This window comes from Cibotium barometz, chromosome 9 (assembly GCF_041138505.1).
Source record: "Cibotium barometz isolate CiBa-2024 chromosome 9, ASM4113850v1, whole genome shotgun sequence".
In the NCBI taxonomy this organism is placed as follows: domain Eukaryota; kingdom Viridiplantae; phylum Streptophyta; class Polypodiopsida; order Cyatheales; family Cibotiaceae; genus Cibotium; species Cibotium barometz.
In genome coordinates this window covers 40,068,488-40,094,767 of record NC_141054.1, presented here as the reverse complement: position 1 = coordinate 40,094,767, position 26,280 = coordinate 40,068,488, and the positions used below count along the sequence as shown (strand labels likewise).

At 39.3% G+C, this 26,280-nt stretch overlaps 1 protein-coding gene across 1 annotated transcript; it reads left to right on the top strand.

Annotated features, from left to right (window-relative positions):
• Positions 1-21,443: 21,443 nt before the first annotated feature.
• On the top strand, positions 21,444-25,123 carry LOC147635576 (receptor-like kinase TMK3). Its single transcript, XM_086802928.1, has 2 exons — positions 21,444-23,968; positions 24,109-25,123. Exons 1-2 carry the CDS (start codon positions 21,616-21,618, stop codon positions 24,627-24,629), a joined length of 2,874 nt encoding a protein of 957 aa, XP_086659054.1. The 5' UTR covers positions 21,444-21,615; the 3' UTR covers positions 24,630-25,123.
• The last annotated feature ends 1,157 nt before the right edge of the window (positions 25,124-26,280 follow it).

Genomic DNA, 26,280 nt, shown 5'->3' with positions numbered 1-26,280 from the left:
TGTAGAAGATTGGTGGCCACTCTTGTCTCAAACAAGAGTAGAACCCTCAAACCATCAAGCCAAAGGAAAGCTCCCAAATTATCCATGTAAGTTGGAGATTCTTCTCTTTTCTATTCCTTTTATGGTTTTTTATGATTTTTGTCTTCTCTAAAAAGAAAATGATGTTATGCCTCATTGAAAAAAAGGCATTCCCCTCTCTTCTTTAGTAAATCTGACCATTCTTTATCCTAGATGAATGATTAATGGATAAAATCAAGTTTTTCATAATGCTTCTCTTAAATAAGTAGAAAATGTTTACTTTAGAATGATTTAAATACTCTTAGTGAACTTCTAATTAATTTTAGAGAGTTAAAAATTAAAAAATGGTCAGCCATACAAAGGAGGTTATGGTGAAATTTTTTAAAAATTTGAAAATAAGTATTATCTTTTATTATTCTAAAAGAGTAATCCTTATGGTTTCTATATTCTAAAAGTGTCATTTTCCTGCATGGAAGATGCATTTTGATTATTTGTAGAAAAGAAATTTATTTTTATTTTAAAAGTGTTACTTTTATCATATTGATTTTTATGCATAAAAGATTATTATTTTTATTTTAAAAGAGTTACTTTCATCATATTGATTTTCATGCATAAAAGAATATTTTTTATTATAAAAGTGTTACTTTTATCATTATTGAATTCTATGCATAAAAGTATGCATAAAAGATTATTTTTTTATTATAAAAATGTTACTTTTATCATTATTGATTTTTATGCATAAACATATGCATAAAAGATATTTTTTATATTAAAAGTGTGATTTTTGTCATAAATGATTTTTATGCATAAAAGATATTTTTTATATTAAAAGTGTGATTTCATCATAAATGATTTTTATGCATAAACATATGCATAAAAGATATTCTTTTATATTAAAAGTGTGATTTTCATCATAAATGATTTTTATGCATAAACATATGCATAAAATATATTTTTTTATATTAAAAGTGTGATTTTCATCATAAATGATTTTTATGCATAAAAGATTAAAAGTGTGATTTTCATCATAAATGATTTTTATGCATAAAAGATTAAAAGTGTGATTTTCATCTCATAAATGATTTTTATGCATAAACATATGCATAAAAGATATTTTTTTAATATTAAAAGTGTGATTTTCATCATAAATGATTTTTATGCATAAACATATGCATAAAATATATTTTTTTATATTAAAAGTGTGATTTTCATCATAAATGATTTTTATGCATAAACATATGCATAAAAGATATTTTTTATATTAAAAGAGTGATTTTCATCATAAATGATTTTTATGCATAAATGGGTGCATAAAAGATATTTTTTTATTAAAAGAGTGATTTTCATCATAAATGATTTTTATGCATAAACATATGCATAAAAGAAATTCTTTCATGTTGAAAGAGTGATTTTCATCATAAATGATTTTTATGATGATAAAAGTGTGACTTTCATCAGAATTGGATTTTATGCATAATTAGATGCATATAAAATCTTTATAATTAAATAAGGGTTCTCTTTAATCCTTTGTTAATTTTCGTAAAAATTAAAAAAATGAATAAGTAGATAATATGTGAGGAAAAATTCTACTGTTTCATATTCACTAAGATGGGATTGAGAAAATTCAAATAAACTATCGAAGTCGGAGATCGAGATAAATGATTATTTTATTCCTCCTAGGAATTCATGATTAGTTTAGAAATCTGTAAGTAAATATTCAATGAACGAAATTTAGAAAAAGAGAAATTAAAATATTACCTTTCAAGAAAGATAGTTTAGGAAGAACCTTTCAGACTATTGACCAAGACCTAATTCCTTTGTCAGTTTCAATCAATGACGATGTGCCCAGTTCAGGAAAAATACACTCAAAACACCCACCGATCTGAAACTAAGTTAAGACTTTTGATTTTGATGTGAGGATCAAGTTATCAGAATTTGAGGAATTCTGTCTGGAATTCAAACCTGGATCTAGAAATATTAAACGGATTTAAGATTTATTCATGGTATTCAAACAAAATCAAAACTGTAAACTTGCATAGAAACTCTGTTTTCTTAAAGAACTGTCTTACACCAGAATGTTGGAGGGAGCATTTGGCATATATGTTTATCTAAGGGAAGTTCGGTTGCAACAGCTGGCGGCGGGGAGTGTTCAAGGGACAGCTCACATGGCAAAAACCTACCTAGGTCTTGACCAGCCTGGGTATGGTGAAAAATGGTGTGCTTCCGGTACGATGGACGAGGGCCGATGAAGCGGTCCCTGAGTGAAGTACGAAGACATCTAAGGAGGATCTTGGAGGGTTCTGACCAGGCGATGCACGGGCTCGCGGTGCTTTAGGACACCCATACGTATGTCGAGGAAGATATATATATGTATGTTGATGAAGTGATTATTGTAATCTATTATACTGGATCTCGTTGGGTGGCTGACCAGCTGGTCCCAACGGAGAGTCCAGAGTGATACTATTTTTGTGAAACAAGGGATTGAATGGAAATTTTGAATTATGAAATCTGTGATCATATCTATTTTGTCAATGGATTATTTTTATATTAAAATTTTATAGAGGAGTGTGTGCATATCTGTTTTCTAAAGCTAAAGTTAAGAAAGGCATTTCAATTATGGGTGGGTGAGTACTTATCTGGTTCTACCGATTCCAGTGGTAGGGTGGTGGCTAACCCATGGGTCGGATGGGGTTAGGCTGGAATAATGTACGCATAAAAGATATATTTTTTATATTAAAAGTGTGATTTTTATCATAAATGATTTTTATGCATAAACGTATGTATAAAAGATATTTTTTTATATTAAAAGTGTGATTTTCATCATAAATGATTTTAATGCATAAACGTATGCATAAAAGATAATTTTTTATATTAAAAGTGTGATTTTCATCATAAATGATTTTTATGCATAAACATATGCATAAAAGATATTTTTTTTATATTAAAAGTGTGATTTTCATCATAAATGATTTTTATGCATAAAAGATATTTTTTATATTAAAAGAGTGATTTTCATCATAAATGATTTTTATGCATAAATGGGTGCATAAAATATATTTTTTATTAAAAGAGTGATTTTCATCATAAACTATTTTTATGCATAAAAGAAATTCTTTCATGTTAAAAGAGTGATTTTCACCATAAATGATTTTTATGTGATGATAAAAGTGTGACTTTCATCAGAATTGGATTTTATGCATAATTAGATACAGATAGAATCTTTATAATTAAATAAGGGTTCTCTTTAATCCTCTGTTAATTTTCATAAAAAATAGAAAAATGAATAAGTAGATAATATGTGAGAGGAAATTCTACTGTTTCATATTCACTAAGATGGGATTGAGAAAATTCAAATAAACTATCGAAGTCGGAGATCGAGATAAATGATTATTTTATTCCTCCTAGGAATTCATGATTAGTTTAGAAATCTGTAAGTAAATATTCAATGAACGAAATTTAGAAAAAGAGAAATTGAAATATTACCTTTCAAGAAAGATAGTTTAGGAAGAACCTTTCCGGACCCAAAACTCTAATTCAGACTATTGACCAAGACCTAATTCCTTCGTCAGTTTCAATCAATGACAATGTGCCCAGTTCAAGAAAAATGCACTCAAAACACCCACCAAATCTGAAACTAAGTTAAGACTTTTGATTTTGATCTGAGGATCAAGTTATCAGAATTTGAGGAATTCTGTCTGGAATTCAGACCTGGATCTAGAAATATTGGGATACGAATTTAAGATTTATTCATGGTATTCAAACAAAATCAAAACTGTAAACTTGTATAGAAACTCTGTTTTCTTAAAGGACTGTCTTACGCTAGAATGCTGGAGGGAGCATTTGGCATATATGTTTATCTAAGGGAAGTTCGGTTGCACCAGCCGGGGAGTGTTCAAGGGAGAGCTCACGCGGCAAAAACATGCCCAGGTCTTAACCAGCCTGGGTATGGTGAAGAATGGTGTGCTTTCGGTACGATGGGCGAGGGTCGACGAAGCGGTCCCTGAGTGAAGTACCAGGACACCTAAGGAGGATCCTAGAGGGTTCTGACCAGGCGATGCATGGGCTCGCGGTGCTTAGGACACCTATACGTATGTCGAGGAAGATATATGTATGTATGTTGACGAAGTGATTATTGTAATCTGTTTACTGGATCTCGTTGCTGACCAGTTGGTCCCAACGAAGAGTCCAGAGTGATACTGTTTTTGTGAAACAAGGGATTGAATGAAAATTTTGAATTATGAAATCTGTGATCATATCTGTTTTGTCAATGGATTATTTTTATATTAAAATTTTAAAGAGGAGTGTGTGCGTATCTGTTTTCTAAAGCTAAAGTTAAGAAAGGCATTTCAATTATGGGTGGGTGAGTACTTGTCTGGTTCTACCAATTCCAGTGGTAGGGTGGTGGCTAACCCATGGGCTGGATGGCTGGAATCAGTGGAGTTTTAATAATCAAACTGAAAATCTTAGGATTACGCTAGGATTCGAGTAGTTAGTTAATTCCCTGATAATTTTCTCAATTGAGCGGATCAACGGCTGTGCCTGATCTTGATTAGGAAAAAAGCGTTGAAATTGCTCAGATGATCAAATTATATCAGTGATAGTTTCCTTCTATCTGGTTTATTCAGGTGAAGGATAGTTTAGATTTGATCTTGTTAGAAAAATTCGTTAAGAAAATTCAAAAAGGTGGAATCGTCCCCGCTTTCCGGGCATGGAAAATTTTCTCGGTTTCGGTTTTCGGAGTGACGACCAGCCTAGTCTCGTGCCCGGACATTCGAGGGCGGCGAGGCCTCGAGTGAGAAACCATGCCTCGCGCATGAGGGGGCTGCTTCCGCTGTCAGCTATCCAAGAGTCTGGTGCGTAGAGGGGGCAGAGGGATCTCACAATTGGGATTCAGTAAGTGTACTCAACATCTTTTTGTTTCAGTACAAGTTCATTATTTGAACATTGGGAATAACATTGCTTCTTATTTTCAAAAAGTAGACTTCAATTTAGAAGTGGTGGCCCCTCTACACTTGGGTCTCGACTCGAACATTGATGATCACCTCCATCTTGCACTTTTAGGAAACAAAAATCATAGGTATGATCTCTCCCTCATGCCAATTACCTAACCCATTCGTCACTCATGGTTAAATAGTGTGCAAAAAGCTTATATGTTGTGGCCTTCCAAGAATCTTACACTACGATTCATGGGATCATTGACAAGGATGGGAACTATGGACACCTATGATAGTCTTGGAGGCTTGTGCTTGGTGTGGGTAGATTTTCATGCAAATCTTGCTCCCTCCAAGTAAGAGCATGTAGTTCTCCGATGGAATGTGTTTAGGGAGGTGCTTGTGGAGTCAGCCTTTGTACTTGCAACAGAGTTGCTATATGCCGACGACACTATGGTGTGTACTCTACATTACAAAGCACTTGGGGATTGCAGTGTGAGAGGTAGAAAGTTGCAATTTAACATTGCGTAGGACTTTGTTCATTTGCCTCCCACAATACATGTATCTCATGTCAAAGATGGACGAGGTGAGTGAAAGAGTGGATTGTAGTAATTTTTACGTTTTAATTGAACCACCATGAATTCCCTAACATAGTTACATGTGTGTGTACGTAGGTCTCTGTTTTGTCATCGCCAACTTTACGCACCCCCATCACACTATGTCTAGTTGACTGAAGTATGATGGCAAGTGGGGCAGTGAGGTAGCTCTGCTGAGCACCCCCATCACACTATGTCTAGTTGACTAGAGTATGATGGCAAGTGGGGCAGTGGGGTAGCTGCTGATCACCCAAGTTTCGATGTGGATGGCAATGTCTCCTTAGAACCTAAACCGTAAGAGGGAATCCACCCATACATGTTAGATGCAAACAGGAAATCCCATTCAATATGTTGCTGAGTGTATTGAGGCTTTTGTAAGGTAAGACTAGAGCTTTGTATGTGGCATTCACTTGATTGCAATTTGTTTCAAGTAGTGTAATCATTCTATATTCATTGTCTTTTGTATTGTTGTGTTCATTCATTGTCTTTTGTATTGTTGTGTTCATTCATATATATATATGTAGACAAAAGAAGCATGTATGGCAAGTGGTTACTCGGGACATTCACCGATCTACCGGAACTAGGACCCTTACTAGAGCATGCAAGGGAATACATCAGCATTGTGCCAGCCTGGAGTGGGATGAGGTGTGCTTTAGTTTTTGTATACCACCTCTTTGCCATGTTCCCAATTATTTAGGAGACAACAGTATTTCAAGGGAGATATCATTGATTATGCTTGATGGGAACAGCAAAGGGACACAATCACCACCACTTTCCTCCACCCATTCCATTACCCATGAGCCCAACAAGGTTGAGTGCTTCGTCATGGCCACCTGGTGTTCCATTAGAGGCCCATTTTGACGTGTTATGCCTCATATGTCCCCCATGGTTCCTCATATGATACCCTCGTCATGGACACAACATCCCGAACTAGCCAAGTCGCTATTCCCACCTGCACCATTTGGTAGAGCTCCCCATATGCAACCACCTTAATTTCATCATTATTAATACAGCAATGCCCTCTTTGATGTAATACATCTCTTGTACTGATTAAAAAAATGTTGATTTGCACATTATTATAATGCAATCTTGTACACTTAACTTGGTGCTATGACATTGTAGTTGAAGTTGCTATGACATTGTAAGTTAAGTGACCCACTTCAAAACAACAAAGCATTGGACCTTATCGCTCAAAATCTCGATGATGATGTGGTAGCCTAATTGTGCTTGAGTCTAAAGCTTAATTAGCTTAGTTCATTTATCATAATTGTTCTTAGGTATCACCCACCCTAACCTAGCTTAGTACTAATCACATATTAATTAGTGTTTTTCTTATCATCACCATCTCCATGGGAGATTGGATCCACAAGCTTTAACAATAAGTACATGTCCTCATAATTTATTACTACCATATATCTAACAAACCCCCTATTGTAGAAATGTGAGGTTTACAAAAATTTCATATCAGTCTCTAAAAGGAAAGAGGTCCAAATCTTTGTATAAGGCCTCAAACTTTTCATGTGATAAGGTTTAGTGAAAAGATCTGCCACATTGTCATATATACTGCAATAGATCATATTAATTTATCCTGCCTGGAGCCTCTCTCTGACATAGTGGTAATGCACTTAAACGTGCTTGTTCTGGCATGAAAGACATGATTCTTTATAACTTCCATTGTGCTCTCACTGTTAGTGAGAACAAGCATAGGGGTGTCTAAAAGGGACACAAAGATCCTTTACCAATCTTGTCAACCATACACATTCAACTATCATAATGAATATTGCTCTGTATTTAGCTTCACAAGATGATGTTGCCATTGTTGGTTGATTCTTGCTAAGTCAAGATATGCATGAATTTCTGAGAAAGAAGCACCTTCCAGATGTGAACTATCGTGTATCATAATCACGAGGTATACCAAACAACGAGCGAGTGGGAGAAGAACGAGTGAAATAAAGAATTAGTGAATCACGTCAAGACAATCCCAAAAAGAAAATACAATGCCATCTACAATGTCTGTTGGAATGAGCAATTCATTGAAGTAGCATAGAGAGGCCTTGGTATGTTAGCAACATGGAAAATATTTTTTATCAATGAAGCTAGATTCGAAGAGAATCTAGGTTTAAAATAATTGACAAAACTTTTCAATATTGTTGAACATACATTGTTTTGATGCACGTGTAAGCACAAGTAATGGACACACTTTTGCACGAGATCATATCACCTTGGCACAAAAAAGGTTAAAATTTCATTTACTTAATTAGAGCAACATTCCATTCATTAATGGCACAACGAACAACTGTGACAATGAAAACATAGCCACTAGCGAATCGCTTGTGCTCTATTGGACTACATCGAGTTGCACTCATCATCAACAATTTTATGTTTGTGTTGGTGCTCTCGACATCCTTGATCATATTGGGATCACCTACCATGCGTCCTAAAATTACCTCAGCATACTCTCGCAGCATACTTTACATAGACAAATAATAAAAAGAAGAAATTTTAGGCCAAGTCATCATCTTGCAAAAAATAACAAGAAGAAATTTTAGGGTTTAGTGTATCAAAAATTCCATCCCCCTTCAAAGCATCTTTCAATCAACCACCCAAAAAAAATTTAATATATAAATCGACGGCGGTGGAAAAACAAAAAGCATGGAAAGGCACCAAACACAATAAAATAGCACCACTACACCTAAGGCATAGCCAATATTCCCGACATTCACAAATACATACCAATAGAGTCACGGCAATCCACCCAAAAATGTCCTAATAGTAAACGAAATAGTAATTAATAGTGCCAGTGAATACAAGGTGAAGGTGCTCACTAGTCGTACGGATTGCTCCTCGCTAGTATGTCCACCACATCATTGCCACCACTATGTGAAGTACTGGCCTCCTCACCTTCAACTCTCTTCTTTATATGAAGAAGAGGTTGCACATAAGATGTGATAACCATGTTGTCCACATCCATTGGAATGCACATGGCGACTAGTGTGAAGGTATGCCCTCAGGATTGGCATTGTGCCCCAACCTAGCTCCATCACCGTGATGGCACAACAACTCCAAATAGCAAGCCATGAATGTATGGTTTATCTCCATGCTCCCATGTCACTCAGCACCATTAGGTCCCCTAGCCCTCCCTGTATAGGTGGAAATTGATCGTATGCTATAGACTCCAATGGCCACATATGAAGGGACTCAAATAGAGGCATACTATCCGACAAGTAGACAGGTGGATCCATTCCCCGTCTATGGATCATAAACAATGTAGATGTACTATACTATAAGGACCCAAAACAAGACAAAGAACATATTCAATAGTAATGTATGAAAAAGTACAAAGCACAACATAGCAAAACATCATTAAACACCAAAAGAAGAGTGGACATACCTCTATCCCGCAAGCTCCACATAGACATAGGTAGAGTGATGCATGAAGATAACTCGATGCCAAATCTCAAGATTAGAAACACGACAATATCGCTCAATCCACCCTATGGCATGCCCTAAAAGCAAAGCACCTAAATTATAATTTGATTCTTTGAACCACACCAAGGTTTCCCATGCAACAAGCAAAGAAGATCAATCATACCTCCATTGGATGCCATAATGAGTAGCCATCCATGATCAGAAAGCGAAGGGGCTGCCACCACTGATATCCCATATTGCATATGCTCCTCTGTGATCATATGCCATGCAGGTTGAGGCAAAGAACCAAGAAATCCATCGAAGGGGAGATCAAGAAAAATAAAATCTACTGCCTACCCGCCGACAAGTTTCCCCTTCCTCACACACTCTCTACATTTTGGCCGATATCTTATGACATGCTCATGAATCTCTGTGCGAAATAGAGTGATCATAAAGCTCAGATTAGGGAAAAATAATCATGGATTAATATAAGATTAAGGATAATCTCATACAATGGCCATGATGCCTAAGTGAGTTAACCTCCCACCAAGAGGATGGCTATCAAGCTTTCCATAAGCCCTAGACCATGAAAGGCCATCTCCAAGAAAGGAACCAAGATGTCAAAAGGTTTCAAAAGGTAGGAAGTTAAAACGTTAAAGGTACAATGATATTCCATGATCCCCCTTTTATACTTAATCCCATGACCAAGGTCCTAAACCTAAACTAAAGGTGTTGCTTCATTACAAACCATCCCCTCCTATAATGATTTCGTCCTCGAAATCAAAGGGTGGTCATGCCCAAAGAAAAGACATATACAAGTGGCTATGTACAAAAGCCAAAAATCACATCCATGGTGGAATGTCGATGTAGAGGAAGACCCATACATGAATCATATGACCCCCCACGGTCAAATGGAAAGGATGAAGGGCTCTCGTCAATGATGAGGCTATCTACGAGGCATACAAAATCCAAGGCAATGGTCCCTCGATAATCTGGTGCAAGTGGAAAGGATAAGAAACCGTTGTCCACCATGACAAAGCTAGTTGAGTATCCTCCAGGATCATACAGATATGTATGGTATACACAACGAATCGTCGAAGCTAAAATGGTAGTAGCTCTTGGGTCAAAAGTAAAGCTCAACTCCGCCGAAGCCGAAGTACTGGTAGCTCCTGGATCAAAAGAAAAGCTCGACTCCAAAGAAATAGTAGCTCCAGGGTCAAAAGGAAAACTCAGAACCCGGTCCTCACAATTGCAGTGTGAATCTGGCACAAAAGGTATCCACCGAAAAAGCTCGAAACTCCTGGCCAGAATGTCAAATGGTCCTGGTGAAAAAAAACCATCATGTAGGCCAAGACTGACATATATCGTAGGTGCATATGAATGTCAAGCCACATATCCAAAAATAATGCTCCTCAAGTGGCAGAAAATACGTCCAAAGGGAAATGTCTTGGCTCCAAATAACATAGGCTCGTGTCGATATCTGTAGGAGCCAAAAGAACATATCTCAAGGTTGGCATCATGCAAGGGTAAGAGTGAACCAATGATGTCATCCCATGTAGTATCACTCAAAATGTCAGACATGATCCACTACATCAATAGGTATATGGGAGCCAAACCATGCACTACCTCCTCATGTGCAAAACCCTCTATGAGCGTATGATGATCTAAGATCAATATCCTCTTATCAGCATCATCATAATCATCACTGAAAAATGAAGAGGTATTCTCACATGAAAGATAAATGGTACCATCCCCTAAATCATCATCTATGACATCTCCAAGGCCTCCAAGGTCATCCTCATAAACATGATCTATCTCCATCAATGATGTCCCTATGTGACCTATATCCCATGATAAATCTACCTCCAATAATATAAGATCTAAGGAGATGTCTAGATCAAATGCAAATCTCTCAAGATCTATACCATATGATCTATTATGGATATAATCATCATCCATCAAATCACTGACCATGTCATCCTCACAATGTCTAAAATCATCATCATCATCATGGTCTGTATCCATAAATCCTCTCTCTCCTACGAAGCCTCACCTCAACAAAATCATCGCTATGTGCATGTGTAATGCCTAACTGCCCAAGTATATGCACCAAGTAAATGCTGCCAAGTATGCTATAAGAGCTAGGAGTAGAGATAGAATCATAGATATCACCCTGAATAGAAGATCTAAAAGAGTACCCTAACTCATCTAGCAATAGAAACTCAGGTCTATGCTCCTCATGCACCATTGTATGCTAATCAACATGTGAGTATCATCATCCCAAATCTCACACACTGCAATGGATGCATCACTAGTCAAGAGCTGATTCCCATGATAGTCGAATGTATCACTATCTCCTAATGCATCATTATGATCCATTTGGAAGGTAGGTAGACATAAGCGTGTCATCAATCACTATGCTCGGAATACTCACTACCATCCCTCCCATCAAGATCATGCCCACATGATCTAACTCACACACATCACTCTCACTATCATCACATACATCATCATCATGTGTGTAAGTGGCAACATGTGCACGTGTTTCACTATCATCATGTGTATGTGTGTGTGTGATACATCAATATCATCATGTGTATGTGTGCACGATACATCATCATGGGTATGTGGATCTGATACATCAATGTCATCACATGTGTGTGTATGATCATCACCATGTGTACATGTGTCAATATCAATATCAGTCATCTCTGCTCACGAGTGTAAGGCACTTGATCAAATCCCCACATACATCATCCCATGTAAGCAACGCCGAACCATCCATGTAAAGATAACAACATATATCCTTAACAAAATCACCATGTGTAGAACGTCTAGACCATCTAGCACGTACATCCTTCTCATCAAATAAGTGTCTAAACTGGGTAGGCAATAACATCTCAAGCTCACACATCCATATGTGACATGAATATGATGTGTCATAATAGCATGATGTCGATGAAGAAGGATCTAGAGGTCGAAGCCACGATGTGCCAAATATATGTATGAACTAGGCAAATGATATACATCTCCACACCTGAAATGGTAGATCGAGATGACAGGCATGGAGCCAGAGTGATAAGATACGATCGGATGCTACACGATCAGCATCATCTGACATGGAGTCGTAGTGATGTCGACGACGATGATAGTGGGTAGCACGATAATTGTAGGCGGGATAGAGGTAGTATAATTTTGCCTTCTAAGTTGGCTGTGATAAGCCAATGGCAAGCCTCCCTCTGGCTGGTGAAGTCATGGTTGAGGGCCGACTAGCCACTACTGCAGCATGTGAATCCTGCACCTTTCTGTTGGAGAGAAACACTACCCGAGGAAGTGTGGTATCTTCTGCGATGCACAACTTCTGCTCCTTTTCTAGGCTTGCTTCCACGAAGCACAAGGCTTGAATGTAGTGTGTCAATTTTGCAAAGGTCTAGATACTGCGAGGCGGACTCACTCCTGCACATGCTGCACCAGCTAATTGCTTGAGTGCTTCACACTAATATTTGTAATGAGACCCGTTACACTAGCTGATGAGACCCGTTACACTAGCTGATCGCTTAAACTCTACGTTTGCTAAGGAGGTGTTGGATAGAGGTGAACTCCCTCGTGTACACATTGCACCAGATGATTTCGTGCGTACTTCATGGTGATCTTTGCTAGTCCCAAGCTCTTCTAAGTATAGTGGCTGAGGTGAAACACAGAATTGCTGAGACGAACAAAGAGAGACATAGCAAGAAACGTTGTATGTGTTGGTTACTCTCATAATCTCCCTCTGAGAGCTATACAGCTCGATGATAATTTTCAATGCCTTCTTGGTCAAGGTTTGAGTTGGTTGCTCAAGGTTTGAGTTCATCCACTCATGCGATCTTTTTTTTATACTCGTTTTACTTTCTTAGCAGCTAGCTACACCTCCCTTTCACCCCTCTTCTTTCCTTTCCCATTGTGCAAAAAGCTCTGTAACTACTTTGATGAAGTGTTGCCGTGATTTGCGCGCAAAGCTGCTGATGACTATTGAGTAAGCTGAGAAGTGTGGGCTGAGCCTAAAGAAATGAAGCCTTTGATGGTCAAAAGCTAAGCATGGCACTGAGTGCTGTTGATGTATAGAAACTTGGCATTGAACCATGCTTAGACCACCATCTGTATAACGGTAGAGAGAGTAGAGAGATAATATGTGTTGTTTCTCTTCAGCTGAGCCTCAGAGAGAGGCAATTAAGCTACTCCCTTGTGGGATCACTAGGTACCTCGAGAAGAAGGGAAAATAGAGTAGCCATTATTTCATTTTATGAAGCTTCAAAACATCCAATGCATGCTAAGCTATCAAATCAAGTGTTAGAACCACTTTCATCAATGTTTGCACAAATTTGCACTAAAGATGAGTGACTTGGTCCTCATCTACTTCATTTTTTGTGATGATGTTAGGCTTTGTTAATGTTGATAAGAACTTTTTAATGTCCTCTCAGATGATGGTAGTAAAAACCAGAAATGGCTATGCCAACAAACACTAAAACAATGTTCTTGCTGAGCCTGTAACCAAGGGCAATGATGCTTCTGAAGAAGTCTTGAATACCATTTCTGTATGGGTTTACACCACCTATTTGTGAATTTTCAGATCTTCTTGATTGCCTCAATATTCACTTGCATACATCAAGATTTGCATCAAATTGTGTAATCTGTCAAGAATCTTGTTATCTTGCAAGATTTGCACTTTCTTGCACTCCAACACACCAAGATTCGCTTCTGTCTCCACTTGTGCATTTATGACTAAATAAAACTTGATATTGAAGTTTTCTTGCACAAAATATAAAGATCTTGTACAAATTCCAAGAAAATTAATGTTAGGGCAAGATTAGGGTTGAGAGTAACTCACTGGCACCATTTCTTGCACTAAATTTGAAGAAATTTAAATTTTTGCACTTCTTGAAAATCTGCACCAAATCTTGGAAATCTATACCAATTGCACATAAAATCTTAAAATCTACACCAAGATTCTGCACACTTTCTTGAAACTGCACAGCAACCTTTATTTTCTGCATCACAATCTTCTTCTTGCAATCTTTCTCCAAGAACTCAAAGATTTGGCAATCTAGGGTTTGATCTTGATAAAATAAGGGCCTAAAGGATTCATATTTGAAACTATGGGCTCTCTAATCAAGATAATACAAGAAAATTATTCATAATTGGTTGCTAGAATCTCTCTAAATGCTAATTTTGAAAATCAAGAAAATTTTCAAGAAATCGAGATCAAGAAGTTCAAGAAATTAAACAATAACGTGGATTAGGGTTCTAAAAATAGTGATTAATATAAATTTAAAAATGATTAACACAAATTTCATTGCTAATCTTATCAAAATAAGAAATTAGCAAATCTAAAAAACTATGTAAAAGTCAATTTCGAAAATGATTAACACTAATCATGAAGATAATGCATTTTTGAAAAACTAGATTAATAGTAATCTGAAAATAATTATCACTAATCAAGATCAAGAAAATGTATTCTAGAAATTGGATTAAGCATAATCTAAAAATGATTATCACTAATCACTTCCTAAGCAAGGATCTAAGCCAAGAGCTTTGATACTAATTGAAATGGAGTGATCATAAAGCTCAGATTAGGGACAAATCATCATAAAGCTCAGATTAGGGACAAATCATCATAAAGCTCAGATTAGGGACAAATCATCATGGATTGATACAAGATTAAGAATAATCTCATACAATATTTACGGTGCTACAATTTGGATTGCCCTAATTTATCACGATGTTCTGTTGTAAAAACACATTAGTTGGGTAAGTCAAGAAAGGTTCCCCCAGTGGGGGAGGTGAAGGATGAATTTGGATCTTTGGTGTGTTTCCAGTATCGTCTGCTGCCACCAGAATGTGTGAAACTTGCCCTACAGTTATGTATTACTACATTCCTAGAGATGATGTGAATTGCAAATAGATGTGCTATTCACTTGGGTCACCACCATGACCATCCTTTTGTAGATGTTTCATCTAGAGTACAAAAAAGGATTGTTGAAGAAAAGGTAAAGTCCCATGCAAGAGCCACTCCTTATGTGACATCAAAGTAGGTTGTGACATCAAAGTAGGTTGAGATTGTTGTGGCCCACAACATGCAGACAACATGGTATTGGATTTGTTGCTTAAAGAATCAAAGAAGGCATGTGGTGAGTTCGGAAAGTTGTAAGAAATGCGAGTACACTTTGACCATATGCATAGAGTACAAGGTTGGTCCATAATGGGTGCTCATATCTATGACCCATACCTTTATGAATTGTTGACAATTGCTACTTGTGAGTTCAAAGTTGAGGATAGATATGCCCAGATAGAATTTTGGAAGATGTCGAATGCTATTTGTGAAGAAGTATGGATATGAAGTCCCTCAGTTCAAAGGATTTATGGTGGCAGATGCGGCGAGTGCAAATTGGATTGTAGTGCGTAAAGTATACTTCAAAGGGAAAGAAATGCCTGACAAGGAGCGGTCATATTCATTTCATTGGGAGTAGAGTATGATACAACACATGAAAAAATGTATTGGGTCTTCTTCTCATGAAGAACACAAGGTGCTTTGTAGAAAATGAAAAAATGCAACCATGGAGAAAACTGCGAAGAATTTCAAAAAAAGACTTGTAGCAATGGTGGAGAAAGGTACATGCCTTAAAGAGTGAGTTGCCAACCTTGGAGATGTGGATTGCATGGTGGGAAGTGCATGGTTTTTGAAGTAAGAAGATGATGGGCCTTTTGCCCCTACCACTAGTTTGGCAGAGAGCAAACACTCCAGTATGAGAGTGATTGTTGGGTATAGGAAGCAAGAAGATGATGGGCCTTTTGTCCCTACCACTAATTTGGTAGAGAGCAAACACTCTAGTTTGAGAGCGGGTATAAGAAGCACCTGACATTATTTGAGGCCACAACTGTTGACCTCTCTATGGCAGTCCTTCAAAGAGCCCACTGCAATGCCCATCTCACTAGTGGGTATACTAGAACCGGCCCAGGGTTGGAAGAAATCATGGAATGATTTTACTCTAAGAAGGGTGGTGCCTCCTCTAGTAATAAACTAGTAGACTTGACACACTCGACCATGGAGGAGGCAAGTTTTAATAGTCCAGAAATGCAGCATGTTCACCATGAACAGAGAAGTGTCAAACGAAAGCAAAATATATGGACCTATACTAGAAAATGATAGTCATAGACCATAATATGTGACAATTTGACCTAGAGGAAGGCAATACGTAGCATGCCTACATAGGAATCTCAATCAGTGCCACATAAAGATAATTGAATCGGAGCTTCTGGGCCATTTGTCGAACTGAACCGTGGAGCAAAGTTACATGTTTTGGGCTCACATTTTTTATGTCAGGCACAGAGGGTTCAAAGGCGAACGGTGTGAATTACTTGGTCACAATTTCTTAATTCCCAAGGTGTACATGTGCAGACTTCCAAAAGAGAGAGGCTAAGCACTCGGTTTACTTGCCTTGCAAACACCTCTACTATGTATTCTTAACAAGTGCTAAACTTGGATGCTACTGCTCATGATTTCATGCATCAACAAGCACTCACAAAAGTTGAATTGTTTCATGCTTTGTCGAGGCATCGTTATCCCACAACTACTGAAACTGCCTAGCTACTTCCTCGTCAATGCTACATGCCTTAAACTTTTTGATAGGAGCATCTCCAGATGATAACTTTTGGTCCTCTTAGTTCTGCCTATGTGGTAAACATCTTTTGATATTTTCCTATAGCTAGTTCTAATATTTTTGGTGGATCAATGTAACTACTTCGGATATTGTGGTGTCTCAGATAACTTGTACTTTTGTTTTTAATAGTCTACTTATATTACGAGATGAATAGTGTTATGTTGATCAAAATTTTTGCAATTGCTCGGCTTTAGTGTCTCACTCACTTGTGAAATGGCTATCCCCCATAATCGCCTACCTAGTCGAAATCACTGAGTATTTATAAATCACCCCCCTCGGCATAGAACAATCCAAGATCTTGAGTGCCTTCTTGTAAGTATCTAAAGATATGCTTAACTACCTGCCAATGCTTAGTTCGTGGGTAATGCATGAACTTTGAAAGTTGTGACACACCATACTAGATGTTTGGTCGTGATTTGCACAAATAGATTAGGCATCCAACAACTTGATCATGAGTGGTTAAGTCGAATGGTGGTTCATCAGCATCTTGCAGAATAAGTTTTACACCAGGTTCCATATGGTGTAGAGATCGGTTTACACCAGGTTCCATATTAAATCTCTTGAGGAGTGCCTTGATGTACTTTGACTACTTAATGACTATACCAAGGTTTGACATCTCAAAAATTGAGGTAAGAGCTGTAATGAAATCCTCATTGGTGCCTGTCTAGCATGTCATCTACATGGAGACTATGACAACAATCTTGCTTGTCCGTTTTCACATATAAGGTACCTTTTGTAGGACTATTGTGAAATCCTTATCCAGTCAAACAGACATGAATCTTTTGGTACCAAGCTCTAGGATCTTGTTTCAAACCATATAAAGCTTTTATTAAGCTTGCATACAATTTATGTCGGGCAAAACCAGCTGGTTGACTCACATCAACTTCTTCCTACAAGCCACCATTCAAGAACAATGTTTTGATGTCCAATTGGTGTACTTTCCATCCATAATGGGCTGCCAAAGCCATAACCAATCAGATAGTGATCATATGGGTGAAAGCAAAAGTTTTGATGTCCAATTGGTGCACTTTCCATCCATAATGGGCTGCCAAAGCCATAACCAATCAGATAGTGATCATATGGGTGAAAGCAAAAGTTTCATCATAATCAATCCCTTTTTGCTATGGTGGTGGGCATAACCTTTTGCAACAGGTTTGGCCTTGAATCTATCACGGGTCCATCTACCTTTCTTTTGATTTTGAAAATCCACTTAGTATCAATAGCTTTCTTACCAAGAGGTAGATCCGCTAAATCCCAAGTACCATTTTTTTAATAGTATGAATTTCATCCTACATGGCTTTAACCCAGTTTGAATCTTCTTGAGCCTCTTCAAAAGACTCGGGTTTATCTACATCGTGTAGAGAACTAAGAAATATAAACTTAACAATATCTACTAAAGAAGAATTGGATCTAGCACTGGATCTGGTTTTACTATGCAAAGGAGCAGACAATTTGCTATCCTGCAAGGTGCTTCTAACCCATCTAGGCATAAGCCTAGATTCATTGATTTGCTGATCTTTCAGCATTTACTACATCATCCACTTGATCTGAAATTGGTGCATCAAATCCTTGAGCACATTCCCCCTAGTAAAAAAAAACAAACAAGGATTAATAAGCAAAATTTGTTGAGAATTAATAGATACTGGCATAGGTAATAACCTCTCAAACATGTATGGAGAATTGGCATAGGCATGTTCTTGTTTTGTTTATGCTGTGCAACAAAACACTCCCTCAACACACACGCACATAGACACGTGCACACGAGCATGTGCACATAGACACGTGCACGCGAGCATGTGCATGCACACACACATGCACATGCACGCACACGTGCACACACATGCACATAGATACATGCATGCTCAGATTCACTCAAATATATACATACATGTTAGAATATATGCTAGAATATCCACATGCATGCTATCATGTGTGTGTGTGTGTGTGTGTGTGTGTGTGTGTGTGTGTGTGTGGAAGTTAAATTAAACAATTGGACGCTTTAATATATAGTAGTGAGGAAACCTTAAACTCATATTTACATCATTGTTTAGGAATTGTTGATTGTGACACAAACTATAGAATCAAGTGTTCCTTATTCTCTTAATTATTATAAGGGATCTTGGCTCTAGCACGAAGATATTGTTATTATAAAAGTTAAATATTTACAAGCAGAGTTTGCCATGTGTTTAGAGAAAATAAAACTTTGTATACCATTGTATTTGTCTATAAACTTTATAAATATTCACAAGAGGAGTTTGTCATATGTGTTCAGAGAAAATAAAGCATTGTATACCATTGTGTTTGTCTAGAAACTTTAAAAAGAAGACAATGATTGACAACTTTTTGGCCCTCTCCATGGTTTACGGTAAGTTACTTTTTGACCTTCACACTTTATTGTTATCTATTTTCCCTAGTTGCAAGCTTAAATTGATATATTGTTATCCATTTCTCCTAGTGGTAAGCCTAAATTGATATATTGTTATCCATTTCTCCTAGTTGTAAACCTAAATTGATATATTGTTGATTCTTATTTTGTTCATGCTCACAAGCCTAAATTGATATATTGTTGATTCTTGTTTTGACCTTCACACTTTATTGTTATCCATTTTCCCTAGTTGCAAGCTTAAATTGATATATTGTTATCCATTTCTCCTAGTTCTAAGCCTAAATTGATATATGGTTATCCATTTCTCCTAGTTGTAAGCCTAAATTGATATATTGTTGATTCTTGTTTTGTTTATGCTCACACACACACACACACACACACACACACACACACAAAGGCACCTCTTGAAATCGAAGGGTTCAAATTAACCCTCCTTTTTTTGGGTAAAGAGATTACTATTGTTTTTTTCAAGATTGTGCCTTTCCATTGAAGGGCATTTTTTTTCCTTGGAAGGTTACTATACCCTTAAATTCTAGGCATACTCAAATATATGACAAGACTACGTGTGCATGTGTGTGTGTTCATGCATGCACATGCGCGGGCCTGAAAAGCTCTGAAGCTTGTAAGAATTGGGGTCTAAGAATGAACTAAGCAAGCAACGCACCTGAGTGCATATTACTCATGTAATGAAGTGGGTAAAACATGGGCGAGACTAAAGAATAGGTGGTTAGCTCAGTCAATGCATGAGGTGGACATTACAACTTCAACACGAGGCTATAATTTGCACCAATTTATAGTTTATTATTATTTACATTAACTTTTTTATTAATTGTATTGATTACATAATTTTGCATTACAAGTTCTTTCTTTTTTATTGCATAATAGTAGTTCCCCCTCCTCCAATAAATTGATGTACAATATGCTCTTTTCCTATAAACAAAGCTAAATTTTATGAAATCTTTAAGTCACATTATTAGTTTATTTCATGAACAATGAACTTTTGACTCGTACGATTCCACTCACTTGTCACATCTTATTCTAGAAAAAAGAACTAATCAAACAAGTAAGTGTTTCAAAAACTGGAAATAAGTGTGGATTTGTGCAAACTATCTTCATTGAAAACTAAACCATGTCTAAAATAAAGGGAATCCTAGGAACATTGAGTAACATCTCTAGGCTTGTTGCCACCTGCTAATCACACATGTGATATTTAAGGATTAGATTTTAGCTCAATCAAGGTCTTAGATGGACAAAACATCTTTACGCATCTATAGTTCTATTTAACATTAAGCTATATTATGGTTTTATAACAAAATACTACATAATCTTCAAAAAGAAGAAGGAAAGTTGGCGTACCTGAGTGAGTCCCGCCATTCGTTGAGCTTTATGCTCAATGTAAGTTGATAGTTTCAAAAAGCTTGAAAGGAATAGAAACATTTCCCTTTGATTAGTTATAAAGGCATTTTTAAACTTTCTCTAATCCTTGTGGTCATAATTCCTTATCAAGGAAATCTTTCTAGTTATTGGGATAAAAAATATGAAAGGAATTTTTTTTCAGAAACTAGAACACTCGCTCACTCGATGCTCACTAGTCAGTCCTTTGTAGAATGAGGAGGAGGGGTGAGCGAGAATCGAATTCGCATTTGGGAGAGGGGAAAGGAAGTGGCTTTAACCACCTTGGCTATTTATCCCCACCCCTATTATCTCCACCCCACCTTGGCTATTTATCCCCACCCCTATTATCTCCACCCCAAGTTCCAACTAAAATCCCCACCCCTAACACCCCAAATCTAAAGGATGTGGCTCTAACCACCCGGCCATTATCCCCATCCCCAAATTGAACCCCAAATCTAAAGGATGTGGCTCTAACCACCCGGCCATTATCCCACCCCAAATGGAAGGGAAGGAGGGTTAGAAGAGGAACGGGAGTGGGAGAGAGAAGGCAGGCATGATACTACACGCAAAAGGGCCCCACAACGACGGGCGGGGTCGGCAGTGGCGCGCGGCGGGGCCCGAATCGCTGCGACCATCTGGGGCAGAGATTGGGGGGTGCGGGGGCAGCGCGCCAGCTTTTTCTTTTCGGTGCGCGCACACAACAACAGCCTGGCGCCAGGCTTTTTTCTCAAGAGTCAAGCAAACCTTACAGCGTGGCAAAGCTGACATGATGCGAAAGAGACCCGTGTACACAACAGGCTACAGTGTGGTATGCACATGCACTGTGGGAGTGACAAAAATGTCCACCTGGCTAGTAGGGGTCCCACATGACCAACGCTGAAGGAACCACATTCTCATAGTAGCACGTACGTAAGTGTAGCTGGCAATTTGGCATAAAAGAAAAAAGCCGGCCGATTGCCATGTAGGCATGTAATGATTTATGTCTTCATCATCCAAGTACCGCCGGCGCCGGCCAAAACCGTGTGTGCTCAGTGCTGCCAACCTGGAGTCTGGACTCTATAGGGGTGCTTGCAGGCCGCCATGTTTTTCTCTCTGGCCATCTACGGTCTTTCGTCTTTCCCGCAGAGCTGCTGATCACCATCTTTGCGAAGCTCTTTGAACACACACAACACACTCACACAGTCATGCCCTGCTTTCATCACCCCCCCTTCTCGTTACCAGCTCGAAACAGAATGCTTCTTCTGCTTGCCCTCCTCCTACATGCCTGCGCCTTTGCCATGTGTGCAACCGACCCCTCCGACTTGGCCGTCCTGCAGGCCTTCCTCAAGAGCGTCTCCAACCCCAACAAGCTCTCTGATTGGACGGGAGACGACCCCTGCTCCAGCTGGTCCTATGTGTTTTGCAGTGGCACGAGCGTCACACAGCTTCAGCTGAAAGGGCTTGGCTTGGAAGGTAGCCTCCCTTCCAATTTCAACCAACTTGCCAACCTTCAGCAGATTGCACTTCAAGGTAACTCCCTCAGTGGCCCTCTTCCTACTTTCAATGGCCTCTCACAGCTCAATACGGCCTACCTAGGCGACCAGCAGTTCTCCAGCATCCCCTCCGATTTCTTCAAGGGCCTCACCTCTCTCAACATTTTCACCCTCCAAAATAACCCTCTCAATGCCTCTGAAGGATGGACCCTCTCCTCTGACCTTGCCGTCGCAGTCGGCCTCAGCGAGCTTGTCCTCACGAATACTACCCTCACTGGACCCATCCCTGACTTTATAGGCAACCTTACCAGCTTGCAGGAACTCAGGCTTGCTTACAACAAGTTCACGGGTGGCATCCCTGCATCTTTCAGTGGACTCACCCAGCTAATGCGCTTGGAGCTCAACAATAATGTGCTTCCGGGGGTCCTCTCTGGCCCTATTGATGTGGTCGGAAGCATGCCATCTCTGAAAACACTCTGGCTTCATGTCAACAGCTTCTCTGGTACCATCCCGGCTGCCCTTGGCTCTGCGATCTCCTTACAAGAGTGCAGGCTCAACAACAACATGCTTGTGGGCGTCATACCGTCAACTTTCTCATCTTCTTCCTCTCTGCAGATCTTTTCGGTTGAAGGTAACAATCTAGTTGGTCCCATACCGGACATCGCCTCCATTACCAACTCATCCAACTTCACCTACTCTGGAAACAAGTTCTGCCAATCCGAAGTCGGAAAGGAATGCGATCCACAGGTCACAGCCCTCCTTTCATTTCTTCAATATGTAAACTATCCCACATCTTTGATAGATTCATGGGATGGCAGCGACCCTTGCTCATTGCAGGGTATCCCATGTGACACCCAGGGGAAAAATGTCATAGCCATCAACCTACCCTCAGCCAAACTTTCTGGAACAATCTCCCCTGATCTTGCAAACCTCACCTCTCTTACAAAGCTTGTTCTAAGTGGTAACAATCTCACAGGCACAATACCGGATTCTCTTACCAAGCTCAACTCCTTGGTATTGATAGATGTTAGAAACAATAACATTTATGGACCTGTTCCCACCTTCAATACAAGTCGGGTTACCTTGTATGTCACAGGCAATGTTAATATCAACAGTACTCTGCCCCCTCCGACTGCAAGCCCATCACCTCCAAGCACTGGCAATGGTGGGAACACCCCTGGGTCTTCACCAGAAACATCAGGAGGGAAGAGCTCTTCATTCCCCGTTGGTGCCATTGCGGGTGGTGTTGTGGGAGCCATCGCTGTTTCCTTAAGTGCCATCGTTGGGTTTGCCATCTGCAAAAAGAAAAGGCAAAAGTTCCGCAGGGTCCAGAGCCCAAATACTGTGTACATGAGGCCCCCGGAAGGTGGGGATGATGGAGACATGGTGAAGATCACGGTCAACACCAACACTGCTAATGGAGTACATGATGTTCTTAACACCAGTGGCCGCACCGATAACATCCAAGTGCTGGAGGCTGGCAATCTTGTGATATCCATTCAACTTCTTCGCAATGTAACAAATAATTTCAGTGAAGAGAATGTGCTTGGCAAGGGAGGGTTTGGGGTAGTCTACAAAGGGGAGTTAGATGATGGCACCAAGATTGCTGTGAAGAGGATGCTCGCCTCTGTAGTGAGCAACAAAGGCTTGGATGAGTTTCAAGCAGAGATTGCAGTGCTAACCAAGGTTAGGCACAGGCATTTGGTTGCCCTTTTGGGTTACTGCATTGAGGGCAATGAAAGGCTTCTTGTGTATGAGTACATGCCTTTGGGGACTCTGAGCCAACATCTCTTTGAGTGGAAAAAGCTTGAGTTTCCGCCATTAAACTGGGAGAAGCGTCTCAGTATTGCACTAGATGTGGCTCGTGGGATTGAATATCTCCATGGGCTGGCGCATAAGAGCTTCATTCACAGAGATCTAAAGCCATCTAATATATTACTGGGAGATGACTACAGAGCCAAGGTATCAGACTTTGGCTTGGTGAAGCTCGCACCTGATGGTGGCAAGTTTTCTGTAGAGACAAGGCTGGCTGGCACCTTTGGATACCTGGCCCCTGAATATGCTGGTAATGACTCTCCCCCTCGATAGGTAACATGGTCTGTGTATTTGGTTGCAGTATTCATGAGGTTTCAATCCATGAGTGCATGTGTGCCATCTATGCTTTTCTTTGATGTTGCTGATTGTAGTTCTGTTTTGGGTGTGCAGTTACAGGGCGCGTTACAACAAAAGCTGATGTGTTCAGCTTCGGGGTGGTGCTCATGGAACTCTTAACTGGGCGAAAAGCGTTGGATGAGACCCAGCCTGAAGAGAGCATGCATTTGGTCACATGGTTGCGGCGTCAGTTAGGTAACAAGGGGAACCTCTTCAAGTCTGTGGATAGTGTTCTTGAGGTCAATGACGACACATCCCAAAGCATCCTGATTGTGGCAGAGCTAGCGGGCCATTGCACTGCCCGGGAGCCATATAACCGCCCAGACATGGGCCATGCTGTGAATGTGCTATCTCCTCTTGTAGAGCAATGGAAGCCCACGAATGTAGCAGAGGATGATGGAGGCATAGATCTACACACGACTCTCCCCGAAGCTCTTAAGAAATGGCAAGCTTTTGAGGGCAATTCTATCACGTCTTCTGACTACATGGATGACAATACGGGGGCTTCTATGGCTAGCATACCGGCTCGGCCATCAGGGCTTGCACAGACTTTCACTTCAGCGGACGGGCGGTAGGATGGTAGGATTTTTCTCTCAGTACTTCACATGGTGGGATGGAGGGTGTTGAACCGAAGAATGTGGGGTTGAGGGGACCTGTCATGCTATGACATGAGCCCACAAAAGATGATACATGTGTGAAAGGATGTAACATGGACGGTACACGAAGTCTGTGGTAGATGACATATGCCATATGCTTTCCTTCAATTCTACGGTTGCATTGTCGAAGTAAAAGCACTGAAATCCGACGCTTCTCCTAGGGCTATTCTTTTGCTGTAATGCTGTCTCTCTCTCTCTCTCTCAAGATCATTATGAAGCTTTACATACTCATTAAGTAGCACCGAGCATCATGGGCTCAACTTATGTGGTCCACAGTGACTTGGAAATGCAACATGTGACCCTTTTTTTTTTTTTTGGGTTGGGGTCAAGGCACTGGCCATGGCAACAAACCCCACTTTTGTGACTTGAAAAAAGAAGAAGTTTATGAAGGTCAATGGATTATTCTCTATATACTCTTGAGTGTTGGTATCTACAACTGTAATCGTTCATGGCAAGGTGATGTCACAGCTTGCTCTCTCATGTCTACCATAGTGAGTTTTTAGGGTTTGATCTGTTGTAGCCTATCCTGATTCCTCAGCCAATGCGACGGTTCTTGCCGCTGGATTATGCTTATGACGCCCACGCGTGCTATGGGCCGCTTTCACACTCGTGAGGTGACCATCAAAGGAAGAAGGGCAAAAGCTGCCAAAAATTTTAAAAAAAGTTTCCACTGATTCCTTTTTTTTGCCCCCTAATTACCTGGAAATTTGAAAGAAGAAGAACTGCACGCTAGTGACGTCTAGAAGTTGGAAGTCCACACTCTCGAGGTCAAGGGTTCCATTCCTACCAGTGGCACGCGTAGGGGTGTGGGTACTGCTTTTTTTTTTTTTTAAGAAGCATAACTTTCACTTTTAGGCTAACTCACAATTGTGAGTTTGAGGATTTAATTTTTTAGTTTAGATTCTTTAATCAATAATTACACTTCGGCTTAGACTTGGCTGCCTTGTTCCAAGCGTTTTTTTGGATTTTGATGGATTCTTTCTTGAAAATCTTTTTTGGCTGTCCATTTGCAACATCTCTTCCATAATTGTCGTGTATTTGTGTTTCACATGCTTTCATACTGGCTTTGTGTAGTGTTTTCATCTGCAAATGCAAATTAGCTCTTAGATCGTGCATCACATTGGTATTTGGATGATTAAACAAGCAATTATTTCTACTTATCTAGATAGCTTGTAAGTATCTAGCACGTATAATATTCCATAATTTTGCAGAACATTTGACTTGGTGACCAAGAAGAACTTCTAGCCATGATAAATCTCAGTTTCAGATAGGCGAGATACATTGATTTAGAAACTTAATTGCTTATGAGTTATGGGCACATCTTATAAACAAGTGATCAATTGTTTCCATTGCTTTTTTACACCTTGGGTGTAATCCATTTCTATAGCCAATGCACTGAGCTCGTGCATTAGTCAACTTTGTGAACTCCCGCTGATTTTTGTCCCAAAGCAAATTCCACCTGCTATTCAGTTTACAAGGTAGCGGGGGGGGGGGGGGGGGGGGGGGGGCTTGAAGAGGTAGGAATTGGCAAGAGGTTGCGATTAGATTTCCATGAGAATGCTTTGGGTGT

Bases quoted from the DNA above. Each gene is read 5' to 3' on its own strand.
- LOC147635576 (XM_086802928.1), top strand. From the start codon at position 21,616: ATGCCCTGCTTTCATCACCCCCCCTTCTCGTTACCAGCTCGAAACAGA. The intron at 23,969-24,108 runs GTAATGACTCTC...TTGGGTGTGCAG, and splicing joins CCTGGCCCCTGAATATGCTG to TTACAGGGCGCGTTACAACA.